This window comes from Theobroma cacao, chromosome 3 (assembly GCF_000208745.1).
Source record: "Theobroma cacao cultivar B97-61/B2 chromosome 3, Criollo_cocoa_genome_V2, whole genome shotgun sequence".
Classification (NCBI taxonomy): domain Eukaryota; kingdom Viridiplantae; phylum Streptophyta; class Magnoliopsida; order Malvales; family Malvaceae; genus Theobroma; species Theobroma cacao.
This window is the reverse complement of record NC_030852.1, coordinates 22,397,765-22,418,583: the sequence shown is the minus strand read 5'-3', so window position 1 is coordinate 22,418,583 and position 20,819 is coordinate 22,397,765. Positions and strand designations below refer to the sequence as shown.

At 34.1% G+C, this 20,819-nt stretch overlaps 1 protein-coding gene across 1 annotated transcript; it reads left to right on the top strand.

Moving 5' to 3' along the window:
• Positions 293 to 8,425, top strand: LOC18604759 (probable serine/threonine-protein kinase At1g54610). The gene is made up of 9 exons (XM_007037383.2): positions 293 to 1,368; positions 2,186 to 2,470; positions 2,803 to 3,120; positions 3,692 to 3,919; positions 5,079 to 5,176; positions 5,728 to 5,815; positions 5,897 to 6,439; positions 7,320 to 7,452; positions 7,922 to 8,425. Exons 1-9 carry the CDS (start codon positions 931 to 933, stop codon positions 7,939 to 7,941), a joined length of 2,151 nt encoding a protein of 716 aa, XP_007037445.2. The 5' UTR covers positions 293 to 930; the 3' UTR covers positions 7,942 to 8,425.

Here is a 20,819-nt window from a genome sequence, read left to right as displayed (position 1 = left end):
TGGACCATGTAACATGGAAAGTGTATAATTAATTGCATCAAGTTATTAGAGATTCATATCACGGGTTTTTGGTAGTAGAGGGATATGCAACGAACCGGCAACGTAGATTTCAAACCTAAGATTTTCAAAGACAAAAAACCCTCATTTAAGTCAACAACAACCCAACCATTCCCATTAAGCAAAAAGGGCCAAAAAATAAATCAATTATTAAATTAATATAAAACAAATCATTAGTCATTAATTATTATTATTATTATTTAAGAAAAGGCACCCCTGTCTGTTTGTAGTAAAATGGCAGCCATTATTTGTACTCACCCTGTGGAATACAAACACAGAATGATACAAACTTCATTAAACAGAGACTTGACAAAACAAAATTTTACAGGGACAGACAGACAGACAGAAACAAGAAGAGAGAATATAGAGACTCCCAAGCAAACAAACAAAAAAAAGGGGAACGTTTCTTTTTCCCATTTAATTCCCTAGAAATTTTGCTTCAAAAGGAGAACTTCATCAAAAGGTTTTCATTTCAATCTTTCCGTTGATTTCGGTAGCCTCACTGTTTTGTTTGCCAGCCACATTAAAAACCCTTCTTTCTCTATCCATTATCTTCCCCGCAATTGGCGCTTCCCACAAAAATATATACACATACGTATATAAATATAATTTTTGAAAGTGAAAGAAGAAATTCTCCTATCTTTGGATGTTCATTGTATAAAAGGCTTCGTTTTCTGCTCTCTTTTGTTGCTTTCTTTCTAAGAAGAAAGGATAGAGACGCAGAGACAGAGAGAAGCTGAAACTCCGTTTACAACTCACTCCCCCGTTGTGTTTGTTAATTCTTGTTTTTTCCGGGTCCGCGCCATAAAAAGAAATCCCAGAAAGAAAGTTGGGATCTTTTTGTTTTGTTCATCACATGATCAACGGCCATTGATGGGTTGCGTGAGTTCGAAGCAGGCGGTGTCGGTGACGCCTGCTTTCGACCACTCCGGCGCCTTACGTGAAAATGCGGGTGCCGGTAGCGTGGGGACCAATTCGGGTCGGTCGCGGGTCGGGTTCTCGGAGCTTGAGAAGAAGAGGAGCAGCGGCGGCGGCGGTAGCAAGAAGAAGAAAAAGAATAGTACTAGTGGCGGTGTGAGTGATTTGGGTAGTGGGTGCGGTGGGTTGGGACTGAGTGGGAGCGAGTTGGGTGAGTCGGGTCGGGCGAGTTCGAGATCCGACTCGTTGAGTTTGAGGTTGGGGAATTTACAAAAGTATATAGAAGGCGAACACGTGGCAGCTGGGTGGCCTGCTTGGCTCAGTGCCGTCGCCGGTGAAGCTATCCACGGTTGGGTCCCACTCAAGGCTGACTCTTTTGAGAAGCTTGAGAAGGTTTGGAACTTTTTATTTTCTTTTTCTTTCATGTTTTCCCATAAATTTTCTTCTTTTGGGATGTTAAGAAAATTGATTACTTGTGTTCTTTTTGCTTGTTAATGCTTTTGTTTTTCTTTTGTCATTTTCGTTCAGAGCATCGTGTTTGTTGGATACTATCAGTTCTGTCTGTTTGTTTGTTTTTTTCTTTCACGTTTTCTTACTCCGTTTTTTTTTTTTTTACAATTCGTTTTGAATTTACGTTAAGTGTAAAATTCCATTCTTCACAAGCAATTCTTGCTCTTATATAGACCTTGGAAATCAAGAAGAGAGTAAGAGCAAAAAATTACAGTAATTTGTATATGCAATATCATGCCATGTAGGCAGAGGCAATTCTTGTTAATCATGTATGTTCCATGCATAAAATTTGATGCTTTCAATCCTTCAGGTATAGAAGTCCTTTGAATTGTTTGGACAACCATGGACACGTCACTCGAAGTGGTTCTCTTAAGCTTTTAATCACTGGTTAAGCTTGTTTTGCTATAGAATTGACATAACTTGAACCTTATTGTTCTGTTAAAAGCAACTTTTATGGTCAGAAGGTTCTCAGATAGGTGTTTTTCTTACCCTAAATCTATTAACTACTCGGTATGTGATTTTTTTTTACCCCAGCTTGTGACTTCTTATATTTCCTTTTACCTTTATATCTTTGTATTTATGTTTACTAATTTCTCAACGCGAACTAGAATTATTTATAGTTGTCTTGGGATGTGATACTCTTCCTGATATTGGATGTAAATATGTTATAATCTTAAGTGATTTTCAATTGCTTTAACAGATTGGACAAGGTACATATAGCACCGTTTTCCGAGCTCGAGACCTTGAGACTGGAAAGATAGTTGCTCTGAAGAAGGTTCGGTTTGACAATTTTGAGCCTGAGAGTGTTCGCTTCATGGCAAGAGAGATACTAATTCTTCGAAGGCTTGACCATCCAAACATCATAAAATTGGAGGGGATAATTACTTCCAGAATGTCATGTAGCATATACCTTGTATTTGAGTACATGGAACATGATATCACTGGACTTCTGTCTTGTCCTGACATCAAGTTCAGCGAGTCACAGGTTTGTTCACTTTGCCTCTCTGGATAAGGTTAGTCTAATTTTCTATGGTGGCATGTATACAGAACCCATGTTGATAATGACATTGTTTTCTTCTCTCTAGTGTCCTATATGTAGGTTTATCATTTGAGACGGAATCAAAAGTCCTTGGAATACAAATTGCTGTAAAATATATTTACTGGGATGCACAGTCATTCAAATACCAAAATCTAAAGTTGTCTAAAACCCAAAAATGAATGTGTTATAATGCGGAGAAAAACAAGTGAAATAATTCACATGCCTCGATAAACTTGAAATATGCATCTTCACTAATGAATATTGATTTTGTTTTGTAGATTAAATGCTACGTGAAGCAGTTGTTATCTGGACTTGATCACTGCCATTCACGAGGTATAATGCATCGGGACATTAAAGGATCAAATCTCCTTGTAAATAATGAAGGAATCCTAAAAATGGCCGATTTTGGTTTGGCAAACTTCTGTGCTTCTGGGCATAGGCAACCCTTAACAAGTCGTGTTGTTACCTTATGGTACCGTCCTCCAGAACTTTTGTTGGGTTCTACAGATTATACAGCAGCTGTGGACCTTTGGAGTGTTGGCTGTGTATTTGCTGAACTTCTCCTTGGGAAACCTATCCTACAAGGGAGAACAGAGGTATGCACCTTGCTAAAGTACATATCTTTTACATCATTATTCATCGTAGTTGTAATATTGAGAAAGACTATTTAAGGATCTTTTGACAAGAAAAGAAAAAGAACAATTTCAGTGGAAATAACTTGTGTTACTGAGATGGTCTAGTCTACAGTAATTGATTCCTCATAATAAGGAAAAGGATCAATTACAAGAACAGAACAAGTTTCACAGTACTTGGGAAATTTTACTAGGAATGGAATATTGGCGTCTCTGGAAATTCCAGTCCTATGTGTGTTTTTATTAAGTTTGATTATTGCTACTGTATCAATCTTATAAGTTTGATTAGAAAATTCTAATTGAGAGTGCTTTATCTGAAAGGCACTGAATGTTTATTGCTTTGACATCTCCACAGTGTCTTATTCCTTTAGAATGACCCGTTGACATCCTATATGTATTTCATATTGTATATATGCAATCCGATAGTCAGTTTAGTTGTTCAATTTCTATTTAGTTAGGTACCTAATTTCTTGCTGATATACATTTCTGACACTAATAAAAGTATGTTTTCGTAAATCACCTTTGTTCTGTACAGGTGGAACAACTGCATAAAATTTTCAAGCTTTGTGGGTCCCCACCCGACGATTACTGGAAAAAATCAAGACTTCCTCATGCAACTCTATTCAAACCACAACAACCTTATGATAGTTGTCTTCGGGAGACTTTTAAAGATTTACCAGCAACTGCTGTGAACTTAATAGAAACTTTGCTTTCAGTGGAGCCATACAAGCGTGGGACTGCTTCCAGTGCTCTTGCATCAGAGGTAATTATGCAAAAAGGGCAACATGATCATTACCCATTCGAAATTGTAATTTGTCATTCACCCTTATTAAGCATATAATCAAATACTAATTGACTATAGGTGTAGTACCCCAACTTGAAAATAAGCCCACCACAAACACCATATTTAACTAAAAACTTCGAATAACACCAGTAAATGCCCCTTACATTTAGGTCCAGTGCTAGTAATTGAAGAAGCAAATGGCATACAGCATGGAAAAGAAATGTGGGGCAACAAACAACTAATTATTGAATAGACAGGGCAGCTATGAAGCTGGGATACATGATATCCCCCTTTTTGTCTATGTTGTTACTTTGTCCAACATGGACGTGCCCCTAATATGTGGTTTGATATGTATCAGACATAATGAGATACCATACAAGAAAAAATCCAGATGAGGGAAAAAATAATGAGGACATCAAATAGGCACTGGAAAAGGGCTTTTCTCTCATCATTTGGCTGGGCCTTGGGTGTTTTATGGCAGAAGTGGCTGATTGCCAGAATAAAATGGTTGGGGAATTGACACTTTTGTTAACATGATAAGGAGAACAGAGAGAAATGGGGAAGGTTAAGAGAGAGAAAGTATATTCCATAAGAGGGAGTATGCTGGTTAAGGGGGTGGCTATGGCAGAGAAGAGTTTACAGGTACAGGGATGCAGACTGCTTTTGCAATGAAAATTCATTTGGAAGGGATGAAAGAAGGGAAAGAGATTGGGGATTTATGCTTATCTTTTGTGATTGTGTCTGTATCCTTGATCTATAGAGGGGCAACGAACAACCTGAGCTTCAATACCATGTTAAACATCCATCCTAAAATCAATAAGCAATAGCTGTAGTGGCTCAAGTTGAATATAAGGCTGAACTAACCAAATTTAATAATGTAAAACACACTAATTAAAATCCTTAAGAAACTTGGGGCACGAAGTAAATTGCCTATAAGTTTCAGTTTGCTGTCACTCCCATATTTTTATGAAGTTATCTCATTGTATCTTTGGTGTTCTTATATTTCAGCTAGCATTTTCTTTAAAGAACATTACAAATGCAATATCCAGGGTTATACACATCTTGTGCAAATCATATACTTCTAATTAGCTTTATTTTCCATCATTTGAAATTCTGATTCTTAATCTACAATTTTCAGTATTTCACAACAAAGCCATATGCATGTGATCCATCAAGCTTGCCAGTATATCCACCTAGCAAAGAGATTGATGCAAAACATCGTGAAGAGGCAAAGAGGTGAGAACTCTGTTCATATATGTGTGTGTGTGTGGAGATATTAATTTAGGTAGCTTTCTGGAACCTGGAATTGCATTGTCTTTGTTTTCTTTCATATCCAGTTTAAGTCCATCTGCATTGAAATAAGAACTGTGGTTTGAGTTCCAATCAATATTTTCCCAAATTTTCATTCTTTTTTTCCTTTTGAGCTAGATGTCCGGTCAAAATTAAGTTATTCTACTTTATTTTGGTAGGCATCATCTCATTAAATGCACAAGCTGGATCTAGTACTCACCTGAATTCATATTCTGGGATAAGTATCTAACAAAAGTCACTGTCATTTAGTTTCTAACATAGCTACCCCGCTTATTGAAGATCTTCACAGACATAGAATGATTTGCTTCCGTGGAACATGGACATGCTCAATTGATGTATATGTAACTAATTTTTCTTTTTCTGAGGTTTTAGAAAATATGCAGTGAACTATGGCAAATTCCACCATATACGCACATATATACCAGGTAACATGGTTTGATATCATCTTAAATGATTAAGTTTCAATGAATTTTCAGGAAAAAGATAAGCGGAAGAGTTCGCGGTTCTGAAACAAGAAAGCCAATTAGAAAACCCCATGGAATAAGTAAATTGGCACCAGTTGAGGTATGTCACTCTCTCTCTCTGCAAATATATATGTGTTGTTACCAGAAAACTAATTTTTTATACTACTTCTTTTACATACAGGATGCTGCTGCAGCTCAAACTCGAGGTTCTCAGAAAATTAATGGTAACCATGTCCATAACTCAAAGCAAAGAAATGCTACTATCAGCGACGGAGTGCCAAATCCATCTACTGATGGATTAGAAGAGGCTGCCCATGTAAAGCATGCATCCCAAGGTGATATTCCTTATTCTGGTCCATTGCAAGTGTCCACATCAAGTGGCTTTGCATGGGCCAAAAGGCAAAAGGATGATGCATCCATAAGATCACACAGCAGATCTATCTCAAGAGGTCACATCTATAATTCTTTAGAACCTTCTGCTCAATTAAATGCAAGAAACAATTTTGATTCAAAACGACATGAAAATGGGGATGTAATATATGGAGGTCGCACCGATTCTAGAGGCCATGATTCATATGAAGCTGCCAAGCGTGCTATGCAGAAACAATGGAGCCAGTTTGAGCGCCCAGATTCGTTTGATGCTTCTGATGGTGGATACCACTCGCAAGAGCTATCATTGGCACTTTATCAAAGAGAGGAAATGGCAGCCAAGAGAAATAATTTGGTATGTTTGTAAATATTAGAACCAGAAATTACGTTAAAATTTTGTGCTTGACATCTAATATTTAAACCTCTTTTGCAGATCACATGACATCTTTAATTCAATTTTCACAAACAGTTATGTAAATCATCTAGATCTAAAATGGTTTAAATTCAATATAAAACTAAAAGAAAATGGAAATTTTTAATTATATTTAACCTTGATGGCTGAAAGTAATTACTGTCCTTGAAATTGGATTACTATAGCGCATGAGTTTCCATCCATTTAGGTTTTTATCATTTCTTTCACTGCTACTGAGTCCCGTGTCAATTTTAAGGAGAAACCATGGTCTTGTTATTCCTCTCTGGAAATTTGAATTGGCTGAATTTTTTTTTTTTCATTTTTGGTAACAAATATTTTGTTATGAAATTTAATTAGTGTCTCTGAAAATTAAACATAAAAAAAAAAATTGTTGAATAACTGTATTGAATTTCAAAAAATTGAAGGTTTGACACATTTAGCTTTGCACTGTAATGCAGCCACTGCATCACTGAAGTGAGGCAATTGGCATGCAAGAGTGAATTTGACTATTTGAAAATGTTATTTTAAATAAATGGATGTATAAATTTCTTTTTTCAATAAATCTTTCCAATACCAAAAGGAAATAGAAAACTACCTTCTTTAACACACCTTTCATACCCAGCAGAGAGGGAAAGAGAGAGAGAGAAGAATGTGGCTTTTGTAAATTTAGTCCTCTTTATTTTTTATGTTAAAACTAAAAGAAAATAAAGAAAAAGAACTCATTTTCTTTATGCATGCCCCTAAACTCAAATCAGTAGGTATCATCACATCAACATCTTTAGAATTTCTATAATGATCAAATTATATATTGTTGTTCTGACAGGATTACCAAGATGAAGGGGACAAGGTTGAATTTTCGGGCCCTTTGTTGTCTCAATCACATAGAGTTGATGAACTCTTAGAACGACATGAGCGACAGATCCGCCAAGCAATTCGAAAGTCATGGTTCCAAAGAGGTATAACAATAACAACATAAACAACCATACTACTAATCTCTTTTATTTAATATATAGATGATTTCTGTTGCCAGCCATATCAGTTTGCAGTTTGTCATCACCCCTGCCTTTGAGCCCTGTTGCCTTTTAGTTTTGTTGGCTTTATGAACTACTTGTGATTTAAATGCAATTGCTTTCAGTCACATAAATGAATATGAGTGTAAGACAACTAACTGTGGGGGGATGAAACCTGGTGAGACAATTATTTACATTTATGATGGCTGTTATTGGTGGTATAACTTTCACTTCTTCTCAACCACTTTGTGGTGAGTTAAATATTTAAAGCAACCATCAGATTGAACTTGATTGGTGATGCAAGCTGTGTGTACTTATGATGCTTGTTCCCCACATAATTACTTACCTTAAGTTCATATTCTTGAACAAGATTATACAGACCAACATTACTTATTTATAATAATTTGCGTTGCAGGTAAAAAACATGGGAAGTAATCTTCAGATATTCTTATGTCTAAGGCTCAGTTAAGAAGAAGCTTCTGGCCAGAGGCAGCCATTCAGGATCCTAGGCCCCAAGGCAAAAGTGATAAGTTGGCTGCCATGCCCATCAAAATAACGACATCAAGTTGAAGCTTCTGCACAAAAGCAGTGAAGAACAAAACTGAGAAACTACAATATAATGGTACGGCTGCATGTTACTATTCATAGAGCTCTAAGGAAGGAGGAAAGGAAGAGGGCCCTGGGTGGCTGCTCAGTCTCTTTCTGCAAAGAGCCATGATTGTTTTTTTCCCTTTCAATTGAAGTTTTCATCTCACTTCCTTTTTGGTTCCATACTTTCCCCTCATCAAGTCTGACCCCACTATGTATAGGTTATTAGCAATTGATTGTGAGAGTAGTCTTGTATATGATCACGGTTCATAAGGCTTATCAATATCTGGATTCTTCTTTCTCATATCTGAAGTTCGGTGTTGCTTTGGTAGTTCCTTAGTTTTTTCAAGCCTTAGAGAATGAAGCCTCGAACGGTTTGTCGCCACCAGGAGCATGCATATCTATATTCACAAATATTTTGGGACCTCTTATATTACAGTATGCTCAAAGTGCAACAGAGAGTGGTTTTTGAGCCTTTGGCAATTAGTACATTCAAAATATTAAGAATAACAGCCAAATATTTCCTTTTTTTTTGTCATTTTCTCCCCACTCGTGGGTGGTATCTTTTTTATATTTATATTTGGAGAAAGAAGGATTCGAATTTTATTTTTTTTAGAAGAAAATCATACATCAATTAATAAGTCAAATACTCGGATGTCTCTGGAATGTTATTTTTTTTCTCTTATTCCCCTCTTTTAAGTGTTGACATTATCTTAAAAAACCCTTCTATTTGATTAGTTTTTGGTCAAAACTAAGAAGTTGAATACTTGCTAATACTGTCTGCTATGAAAATTGGATTTGCATTACGCAATAATGTTGTATCAGCTGTTTGGTTATGTGCATATTGTGTCAAAGGTGTGCAACACTTGGCTACCTGTAATAAGAAAAATTGAATACTAAATCAAATTGAATCATTTGAAATTGAACTGCTGGCTTAAGGAAAATCAATCATATGTAACCAGACTGGCTTGGAAGAAGCTTTTGTGTGAAAAAAGAAGGTGATTGTCCAAAACCAAGCAGTTTAAAGGATTTATCAAACAGAATATCACAGTATTGGGCATCTTAGTATCTTACTCTATGGTGCATGGGCTATGTACTTCCATTGCAATATGAGGCCTAGAACTGAAAGCCTGCCCATCCATTCCTGGGTGCCAATGCCAACCTTAGAGCCCAGTAGTACTGCAACTACCATTCTAGCTGACAGCTGAGTACTCGTATCTGCAATTTTGTCCAACCTTCAATCCACTTTCCATTTGGACCACATAAACTTTTAGTTTAGGGACAAGGTTTTGGCAACTTGCTTATGGCACGATCAAACAACTGAAGCTTTTCAATTTTTTTTCTTATGCAGATACCTATCAAAGCCCTTTGTTATTCCAATAGCCAAAGCCAATTATATAAATGTTTAGCATATATGTCTTAAGAAATGTAAATAGCACCATCCATGGCTCCTATCTCTTTCTTTCCATTGCATTATTATTCCTGTTTAGCTACTCATGCCAGGATGACAAGTTGACAACAATAGATTAATAGAATTTACTATGAATTAGTAAAGGTTAGAAGTTGATATTAATCCTACTAAAATATCCCAACATTTTGGCTTAAAACAAAATCAAATTCATGTGATCTAAAAGTATCTGACTTCTTCCTCACCATTAAGATAGAGCACAGTATAAGTTAGATCAACCCTTACTAGCTTAGTTGCAAACTGCTTTACCAGATAATAAAACCATTCCATAACACAGTGAATATGATGTTTTTATCTTCAGCTCTAATTTAAACGGTTGTGTTCATGAATTTCTAGCTAGGCTCCAAAGACCAAAAGGCAAAAATGTGAGATGAAGTCCCATGCTTGCTTTCAAAGGATGAGGACCCTAGGTCCAGAGCTTGTCTAAATATCCCAAGCTGCTGCCTGCTGATACATGCAAGTGCATGCCTCCTTCCAAGGAATTGATGTGAACCACAGCCTTGGCCAAGCTTGGAAGTCACATCCCAACAAGCTTTGTCCTCTCCTCTCAGATTAGCTGTAAATAATAATAATAATAATAATGATGATGATCATTATTACAGAACGTTTTGCATATGAGCGAGAAGTTGCACCATAATGTGCAGAAAGCCAAGTACCAAAGTCATTAGCAATGGGATAACACAAAATTCATTTTCAATCAATATCAGAAAGTAAGGGGGCATGGGATGGGAGATAGTGAAAGGTGGGGAATGAGGGTGTTTTTGGTATTTTAATGTTTGGGAAAGGGCTCCATGATCAGTGCAGTGATGAGAGTGGGAAACAGACTAATGGGCCAATGTGTCTATAAAAAGGGGGAAAATGGAAGTGCTTGGTTTCTTATTATTATCTCTTTACTTTCATAGGGAGGAAGGTGCCTCGAAGATTATGTTTTTTTAATTAAAAAGAAATTGTAAACTTTGGTACATGATCTTTTGTATAAAAAGTAGAGTTTGAATTTTTTTTCAATTAAAAAAAAATTAGATGCCCTTAAATTTTACCCTTGTTGCATCAACCTTATTTTCAGTATATATAAGATAAGTTTATTGAATGTTTAATTTCTTGTTTTAAAAGTTTAAATTGTAAGGTATACTAATTTTTTTAAGAAAATAAATTATTTTAAAAATTTTATATTTTTATTTTATTTAATCAAACTCTTTTATTTTTATTTGAGATAAATTTTTATAATTAATAATTAACAAAATATCATTAATTAAAAAATCATTCGTCATTTTATGTCACGTGACATATTGTTATATAATAATAGATTATGATATAACATATGACACTTTTCACGTTTCACGTCAACGTAACATCAACGTCATATAAATATAAAATGACAAGTGATGTTTATATTAATAATAATCGATCAACCATTAATCATAATTATTTGTTTGATTTAAACGAAAAATATGAAAAATTAATTAAATATAATAAAAAATAACAAAAATTTTTAATTTTTTTAAACATTATATCATATTAAAACTACAAAACTGCACAAAGCATAACTTCTTTCACATGATTGGAAAAAAAAAAAAAAGTTTAGTTAATCTCTAGTAACCATATCATATGGTTAAGGGACCTGACAACTTCTTATATAGACGAGGCTAAATCAACTAGAGACTAAAGTTAAAGTAATTAATCGAGGGTCGCCCTTGAGTATTTGATTCACTATCGTTATGCATTCCTTTAAAAAACTATGCAACTCCTAAATATTATTAGCCAATAACATTTATCATTGCTACATATATAAATGATTACCGAATAAGTAAATAATGGTAATTGATTTTCCGTATTTACACTTAAAAAGAATAAAAGTGGGTCCTCTCCCCCTTGTGGTTAACATAATTACTTTCACCAAACAAATGAATGATGGCAGTCTCACAACTTACAGTTTTCATAAACTGACAATTGGGATTTTGTTTTAGGCTTTCGAAATCCCAATTCAATCTTCGCACATGGCGTGCATGGAGTGGCTGCTATAATTTCCACTAGGCCCTACTTATCACCATCATCATCATCATCCCACCGTCCATCGTGTTGACTGACGATCGTAATGCAGCCGTGCACGTGGATCCTGATCGGAAATGGTCCAACCAAGCATATGGGGGGCAGGGCACCTGATTTCTTCAACTGCAATGTGCTTTGATTCCAAGGAATTATTGTTGGGATTAGCACTAAACTGCTTCTTAATTATGTGGTCAAACTATCATTCTGCCTCTGATTGCAAACTTGCTTCATTGGCTAATGCTTTAATGGTATCTCCTTCTACGATACACGTGAATATGAATTATTTACTATTTTCTTAATTTAATAACATCTTGTGTTTTTTTTTTTTAGTATTCAATTAAAAATAATAAAAGAATAATGTTTTAAAAGGCATTTAAACTTATCAAGATAATTTAAATAAATCTTTATTCTTCTATTACATTCAATCAAGTTTTATTATTTTTATTTTAAATCAAAATTTTTTTTATAATTAATAGTTAATTAATTATCATTAATTAAAACGTTATTTGCTATTTTATACTTATATTGTGTTAATATAAAGCAAATATGAAAGATAAAAAATGTTATGTGATTATACTATTATACCACTAATATATCATGTCACTGTTTACTTGACATGTCAACCTATTACCTTAATATCATGGGGCATAAAATGACAAGTGATATTTTGATTAATGATAAATAATTAATTATTATTCATAAAGGTCTATTTGATTCAAAATAAAAATATAAAAATTTAATTAATTACAATAAAAATAAAAATTTATTTAAATTTTTCTAAATAATTTAAGATTTTTTTTGAATATTTTATAGCAATAATTAATCTATAACATTTTTATCTTGTTCATAATTAGGATAGTCCAATATTTTAATATTGTTTTTCATAATTAGAAATTCACTTAGAATTTCTATATGAACCCCCTTTTTCTTTTCGGTTTCCTTGTTCAAGTGTTTACCTTTGCTTCGGAGGATCGGAAATATATATATATATTAAGTATTTACCTTTGCTTTGGAGGATTGGAAAATTTTATTGGACCTTTTCGTTTAATGCAAGTATTAAGATTTGATGTATAAAATTTTAATAAAAAACAACTTTTGTTTTCTTTTTCCCCGAAAGTGACACTATTTATATTCTTTATCAACTCAAAGCAATGCAGCTTGGTTGCTTATGAAAACAAAACTTGTTCTTTAATTTTTACAAGAATTATGACTATTGCTAGTGCTTATAATTAAGCATGAGTGAAAGTTAATTAACATATTATTTTAAAAAAATTTCACTAAACGTATTATCATACCATTACACATATTGCTAACTTTTTAAATATAGTATTATATAATAAATGTATAATCTTTTTTTTTGAGAAGAATCTATAATATATAAAAAAGCATGGGAGGTTGGTAAACCTTTTGATTGACAAAAATGAGCATTTGCTTTGATTAAATTTCTCATTACTATTTTAAATTAATTTTTATTTGTTAAAATTTTATATAATAGACATGGTATTCTTCTCAAATATGTCTTTTTTTTTTGTTTTCATTCATTTAAATAAATATTGCATATATGCATGTTCTAATTTTTTACTCATTAATAATCATGATTTATGGCTTTAAAGCTGGAAGGGGTATTTAAGTTAAAAAATATGCTAAATTAATCTCTTAAATTGGTTTGGATGTCATTAAATTTAAAATATATTTTTGTATTTTGATATTCTCAAGATTACTTAACTTTTTTTATATTTTAATTTACTTTCAATAAAAATTTTACTTTACAATTAAGATTTTTTTTATACAAGATTTCTTCACTTCACAAAATAAGATTTTTATAATATTAAAGAATGTGAAACTTTATTATTAAATCTCTTTTTTTATATTTTATATTCATAATTTGAAAATATATAAAATACATATTTAAAATATATATATTTAATTACACGTGTCATCATATACTAATTCTTGATAAATTAAAAAACAATAATTTATTATATAATGTTTTTTTATAAGTATCACCTTATACCACCATCATACTATAAACACCAATATTCGTACAAGTTAAGAAATTTTTAACTCTCTCTGCAGTAACACGTCATTCTGATTTCTTCGTGGACGGAAGTACAGCGATACAAAAACGAGAGCTCTAACAACCATAGATACGACAGGCTTTTAAGCCTTGTTAAAAGTAAGTATTAATTAGATGCACCCAACACTTTTAAAAGTTTCATTCTCCACCTTCCTAAATCCACTTATCTACGTCCATCAACTTGACTAAATTTGTTTACCAACCAGTGGACGGTGATTAATCAATGCTGTATAACGCTGGGCCCACATTTTCGAGAAACTTTCAAGTGCTTCTCGGCTTAGACCAAAACAATATGAACCCCTTCGTGGAAGAGATGACTTACAGTATGTTCTTTATGACACTTGGCGTAGTATCATTGGTTGTAAGTAGAGAAATTAGGTTTACGTATAGGGTACACAGAGTGGATTTGTGGGCGGTCATTTGCCCTATCTAGGCCAGGCCACGTTAGCACTGATGTACCGCCAATACTGAGAGACAAAGTCACCCGGTTTTTATTAAAAAAAAAGGGGCTGCACTCTGGGGGAGTTGACGTTGTTGGTGGGCGCAGGCTGACATGTCAATGTACGAAGGATGGGCAGCTACAAAGCAAAGCAAGTAACCTTGAGAGACAAAGAAAGAATAGGTAGGCGGGGAACCAACACAATTGGATTTCTTTTTCTTCTGCTGTTGGGGATTGCATGCGCTAAACGACGATCAACTATTTGGCGACATCACGCCTAGCCATGTGATGTTTGGCTTCAGTACACTCCCTCCCCTCCCAAACTTAACCAAGCGCATTTGAAAAATCTAAAATCTTGTTTGGTTTTTTCATTTAATTGTGTTTGATCATAAATATTATGGTTAATAAGATATCAATTTTTTATTCTTAATTTTGAAAACAAAAGAAATCTATAATTGGAATTGTTAACTTTAATTTTAGTAATTATCGTCGATAGTATATATTAAAATAAACTTTAAAATAATATAATATTTGAAAGAGTTCTTTAATTATTTAAAAAAATATTAAAATAAATTTTTATTCTTTTATTATAACATTCAATCAAGTTTTTATATTTTTTTAGTTTATCCTCTATACTTTAATTTTGTATCAAATAAACTCTAATAACTAATTACTATTAGTCAAAATATTTTTTAAAAAATTAACTGTTATTAATTAAAATATCACTTGTTATTTTATGTTTACTTGATATTAATATAGTGTTGACATGAAAAATGAAAATGTCATATGACTACATCAAGTAAATGCCACATCATCATCACTGTGATAACATGTCAACATGCTACGTTAATGCTATAAAATGACAAATATCATTTTAATTAACAATAAATTATAAAAATTTATTTTGGTCAAAATAAAAGTATAAAAATTCAAAGAATTTATTTGAATTTTCTTAAATAGTTTAAGAACGCCTTTAGACATTTTGTTTTAAGAAATTCATTTAACTTTGGAGAAAACTTATAATGTTGTATAATGTTGAAAAATGTTTAATTCATAAGCTTGGGAAGAAATTGGGCAAGAACCATAGCTGTAATTTATTTTATATGGGTGTCATATGCTTGGAAACTCATGCATGTCGAAAAGGTGAAGCAATAAGTAATAAAGTTTGGATTTGATAAAAGATATTGATGTGGTGTTAGAGGATTGATTTTCGTCATGTTTCCTATGTACATAAAGCATGTAAAATGGGTTCGCAGCTAAAGCCAACATGATTTTAAGGGAAGTGGTGGGGGTGCCCAAAATTTCGATCACCTTTTTAATTGGGATATAAGATTTGATTGTCGATGAGTCCACTTAAAGAATATTGAAGATTGCTATGAGCTGTCAAGGGTGGAGCTCATTCAATCATTTGTAAAATGAAGAAAAATTTTGATCAACCAAGTCTTTGTTGATTGTTAATCAAACTTAATTCAGCATTTGAGAAGAAATACCAGCAAGTTTTACTCTATCAATCAAATTAATGTAATAAAAATGAAAGCCAACACAAATTTATTACTTGGAAAGGATTGTTATATATATATTTATTTCTTCTTCATGTAGAGTAAATCATGTTAGGAGATCGATCAAGGCAGTTGTTTAAGGAATAAAAGAGGGCATTTGAGGGTGGGAAGGATTAAAAAAATTAAGAGTAAAATACTTTTACCCTCTAAATTTTAATCAAAATTTTAAATGAGTCTATTAGTTTTCAAAATAGACATTCCATCCTAAAGTGTAAATATCGTTAACAGAAAATATGAAAGAACTAGAGGAGGTTGTAAGACACTTTCAAGATTTATACAAGGAGAATGAAGTCCTGGAGATTGTTAATCTGGGCTGCCATTTTAATAAATTATTTGAGGAATCTGTCGATTTCTTGGAGCGTCCGTTTGAGGAGGATGAGATTTGGGAGACGATTCAAGGTCATGATGGCAACAAAGCTCCTGGGCCTAACGGATATAACTTGAACTTTTTCAAGAAGCAATGGCCAATTATTAAACGCGATGTTATGAGGTTTATGGATGAGTTCTTTTCCAATGGTAAACTCGGGCATAGCGTTAACACCTCTTTTATTGCCCTTATCCCCAAGGTTCCAAATCCAACCAGCCTAAGTGATTCTCGCCCTATCAGCCTTGTGAATAGCTTGTACAAAATTCTTGCCAACAGATTGAAAACTGTCATAGGTGAAGTGATGGAGAATAACCAATTTGCCTTCATCAAAGAAAGGCAATTGTTGGACTGCGCGCTTATAGCTAACGAAGTTGTTGACTAGTTGAAAAAAGATGCTTTCGGAGGTATGGTTCTTAAACTTGACTTTGAAAAAGCCTTTGATAGCATCAGTTGGAACTTTCTTGATCACGTGATGGGATTTATGGGTTTTGGAGTTAAATGGAGGTGATGGATTAAGGAGTGTATTTCCACAGCTAAAATTTCTATTCTTGTCAATGGTTCACCATCGAGACAATTCGGTATGGAAAGGGGCCTCCGACAAGGATGTCCTCTTTCTCCTCTCTTGTTCAACATTGCGGGTGAAGCCTTTAATGCCATGCTATGTAAAGTTGAAAGTATCGAGATTTGCAAAGGAGTCATGATTGGGAGAAATGGCTTGTCTCTTACACATCTACAATATGCAGATGACACAATCATATTTTGTGATGCGGATCTTGAAAGTTTATTAATTATGAAGAGGATCCTTAAATGTTATCAAAGTGTTTCCGGCCTTAAAGTCAACTTCACAAAAAGTCATTTTATCGGGATTGAGATTGATCAAATGTTGGTGGGAAGATAGGCTGAGAAGATCATGTGCAAGGTAGGATATTTACCCACCACTTATCTCGGGCTCCCCTTAGGTGCCAAGCATAACTCAACTAGATTTTGGGATCCAATCTTGGAAAAAGTGAAGAGAAAGCTTGCTGGTTGGAAGACTAAAATGCTTTCATTTGAAGGTAGGATCACTTTACTCAAATCTGTCTTGACTAGCATGCCCGTGTTCTTTATGTCCCTATTTCAAGTTCTTCACAAGATAAAGAACGAGCTTGAAAAATTACAACGTAGATTCTTGTGGGGAGGGGATGACCAAAAAAGAAAAATTCATCTTGTCAAATGGGATAAGGTTTGTAACTACAAGGATTGTAGAGGTATTGATATTACGGACATTGAGGTTAAAAATCATGCTCTGCTTAACAAATGGATTTGGAGGTATGGAATGGAGACTGACAACTTTTGAAGAAAGGTGATAGTTAACAATCGGCGGTGACCCTTCCATTCTTTGCCAAACACGTGTGTAAACAGGAGAGTTTCCACTTTATGGAGGCACATTATTAGTCCCTTTTCCCTTTCTAACAAGTTTTACTTGCAGGTTGTTCCTAACTTTGGTTTTGTAGTGGGTAAAGGTGATAATATGCTCTTTTAAAATGATGAATGGATCGACGAGATCATTCTGAGTCAAGATTTCTCGAGAATTTTCGCACTGACTGTTAATAAAAATGGCAAGGTTATTGATTTCGGACAATGGGAGGAAGACTCTTGGGTTTGGAATGTTAGGTTGCGAAGACGGCTTTTCAATTGGGAAAATGAGCAATAAGAGCAATTAGGGTCTGTTCTCAAGGAATTCCAGCTGAGTAAAGTGCTAAAGGATGAATTAATCTGGAAATATGAGGTAAATGGTGTGTACACTGTCAAATCATTTTGTAAACAAATCATAGCTCCCAAAGATAAAATCGACAAGATATGGAAGTATGTTTGGACAAGACTGGCACCTTTTAGAGTGGAAGCGTTTATCTAGCTATTAATGCATGGTAAGATTGCTATCAAAGACGAGCTGAAAAAAAGAAGTATGTTACAAAATAACCCCCTGCTCTGTGTTCTGTGTAATCTCTGTAGAGAAACTTGTTGTCACTTGTTTATTGAATGTAAAGAAACGTGGAAAGTTTGGGCTGGTTGGTGGAAGTTGTGCGGTTGCGAATGGGTTGTCTCCATTGACATTAGAACCTTCTTTGAAGTTTGGAATAACTGTAACTGGGACAATATTAATGTTATATGTGAGACCTCAACCTCTATAAGCTTGTAACTAAGCATAGAGGTAATAACACAAGCTAGGGGTAGTTTCGTCATTTCTTCTAATAAGCTCCCAGAAGGTGGTTTTATGATATTTTAAGGTCTAAATAGGCATAAGACCACATAAGTGATGCATAATGATGAAAACACGAAGAAAACTAGAAATAACAATAATTTTCACAATAGGGGCAAAATGGTCATTTTTACCTCGGGTCAAAATTTTTCAAGTTTCGTAAACTCAAGCATGTCTAGACCATCATGGACCTTGTCCCAGTGTCAAAAGAGTAAAAAGATTGCATATAGGGGTGGAGAAGGACAAGCTAACTTACTAAGGGCATTTTCGTAATTTCTAAGGGAGTGGATAAGCTTGGGCTATAAATATCTTCTCCTTCCAGCAGCTTCTTCTTCTTCTTCTCTTCCAATCTCACGTTGCTTCCAACCTCCATGAAAACTTGATATGGAGCTTGCATAATTTTCTCTCTCTAGCTTTAGTTTTCATATCTTTGTGCCCTTTTGACTAGAATCCTTGTATTCTTTCACTCTCTCACTTTAAAACCCTTGAAAAATTCTACTTCCATACTTTCTCTCACTAGTTAAGTGTTTAGAGAGAGAGAGAGAGAGAGAAAGAAAGTCCTATAATAAGCTTGGAAATTGTTGAAAAGAATTTTAAAGTTACAAAACTATCAAGGTGAGTAGTAAATTAGAATTGAGTTTTAAGTGTTGATAATGTTTAGTGATCGATTTGTGAATTTATTGTTGAGATTGTGTATTGACTCTAATGCGATTCGGTAGTGAACATAGATAGCCATTTAAAATGGCAATTGAAAGCTAGTTAAGAGATAGCTTTTAGGGTTTATAGTATGTGAATTAACATAATAGTGATGTTAATGTGATGGTAGGTTCCAAAGAAGCCCCATCATCCCATTTGGACAATTAGGAGAATTAGAGTCGGCGAAAGGCTCAACAATATACCGGTGAGTGGACTTGCATTTTTAACTTGTTTTGGGGAATGTGAATGATTTTATCCAACTTGTCTTTGAAAATGTACCTTGGGAACAAGCTTTGGGTGAAGTGATTTTATATTGTGAAAATGTGATATACAACGTTTTATGTGTTATCACAATATGATAATATGCATGATATGCATGATATGCATTGGGTGCTTCTTTGTATGTTGATGTGGACCCGGCTATGTGCGAGTGGGAGTGTGCATAAGCCATTGCATATGAGATGATGATGATGGGATGGTGTACATGATGATTGATATATATATATATATATATATATATATATATATATATATATATATATATATACACACACACACACACATATGGTATATGGTTGTAATGCAAAAATGTGAACATTTGATTTGTTGAAATTTGGGAGTTTGCATGTGTTACATGTTGCTTTTATTATTTAGCAGGATGGCTTTATTTTAAGGGAAAAGGAAACCTTTTTCTTGATATTTTGATTCTCGCTGCAGCGAGAAATTCTCGGGTTTTGAAGGGGTTGGTTTGGCCAGAAATTCGCTGCAACGAAAATCGATTCTCGTTGCAGTGAGAAAGGTACTATAACTTCTCGCTGCAGCGAGATTGAATCCAGCTATAGCGAAAAACTTTCTATTTTTCACCTCATTTTAATAAATTGTTGCCTTATTTTCCACTTCTTTGCTACCATATTTGTGCATGGATTTCCAACATTAAGGAATAAATGAATTAAGCTTAATATGAGGAGGTTTGGTGAGAAACCCTCGGCCGGTCAAGAAACCCTCGGCCAATCAAGAAACCCTCGGTTTGTTGATAATTTAAATCAAGTGTCGCTACAGCAAAAATTCATACTCGTTGCAGCCACACTACAGCGAGAATGCCTTTCCGCTGTAGCGAGGACCCGTCATTTATTTGACCTAATTCGCATGAATGCTATTAAAGTTTTCACTTTTCAAATTTTTTGTTGAATATAAACCCTTTCATAAAGTTATTTACTCATGTGGGGTTTACATGAGAAGTTTTAATAAGAATAAAAACAAATTGCATTGTTTTGAAAAAGAATGCATCATGATTTCGTTAAACATTTCTTATGATATGCTTGTTCCCTTTATTGTTCACTCACTGGATTTATACTCACCATTTTCAACTTCATGTTTTCAGATCACGAGGTAGCCGGTAATTAGGATAAGGTGTCCTCGTAGACTTGTATCCATCTTTTGGTAGGTGTCTCAACATTCAGTAACAGTACATTCGTCCGAGTCCCTTCGTTGGAAATCGAGTATTCTTTTTGAGATGTATAGACAAACTTGATGTAAATTATTAAGATACATGTTGTAGGCAATGTACACTTGATTGGTATGCCAATATGAGTTGGCATTGTTTAATATTACTTTGATCATAAGTTATGAAATATGACTTAGTAGTTTATGATGGAAGGATGAACATGTCAAATTAATAGGCTTGCTTGGGCTTAGTGGACTACGTCCATTGGGCCCATGCACCGGTCATGGCCCGAAATTTGGGTCGTGACATTAGAATTTGGAAAATGGTGTTTTTTGCTATTGCTTGGTATATTTGGAAATGCAGAAATGAAGTCATCTTCAGTGGCAAGGA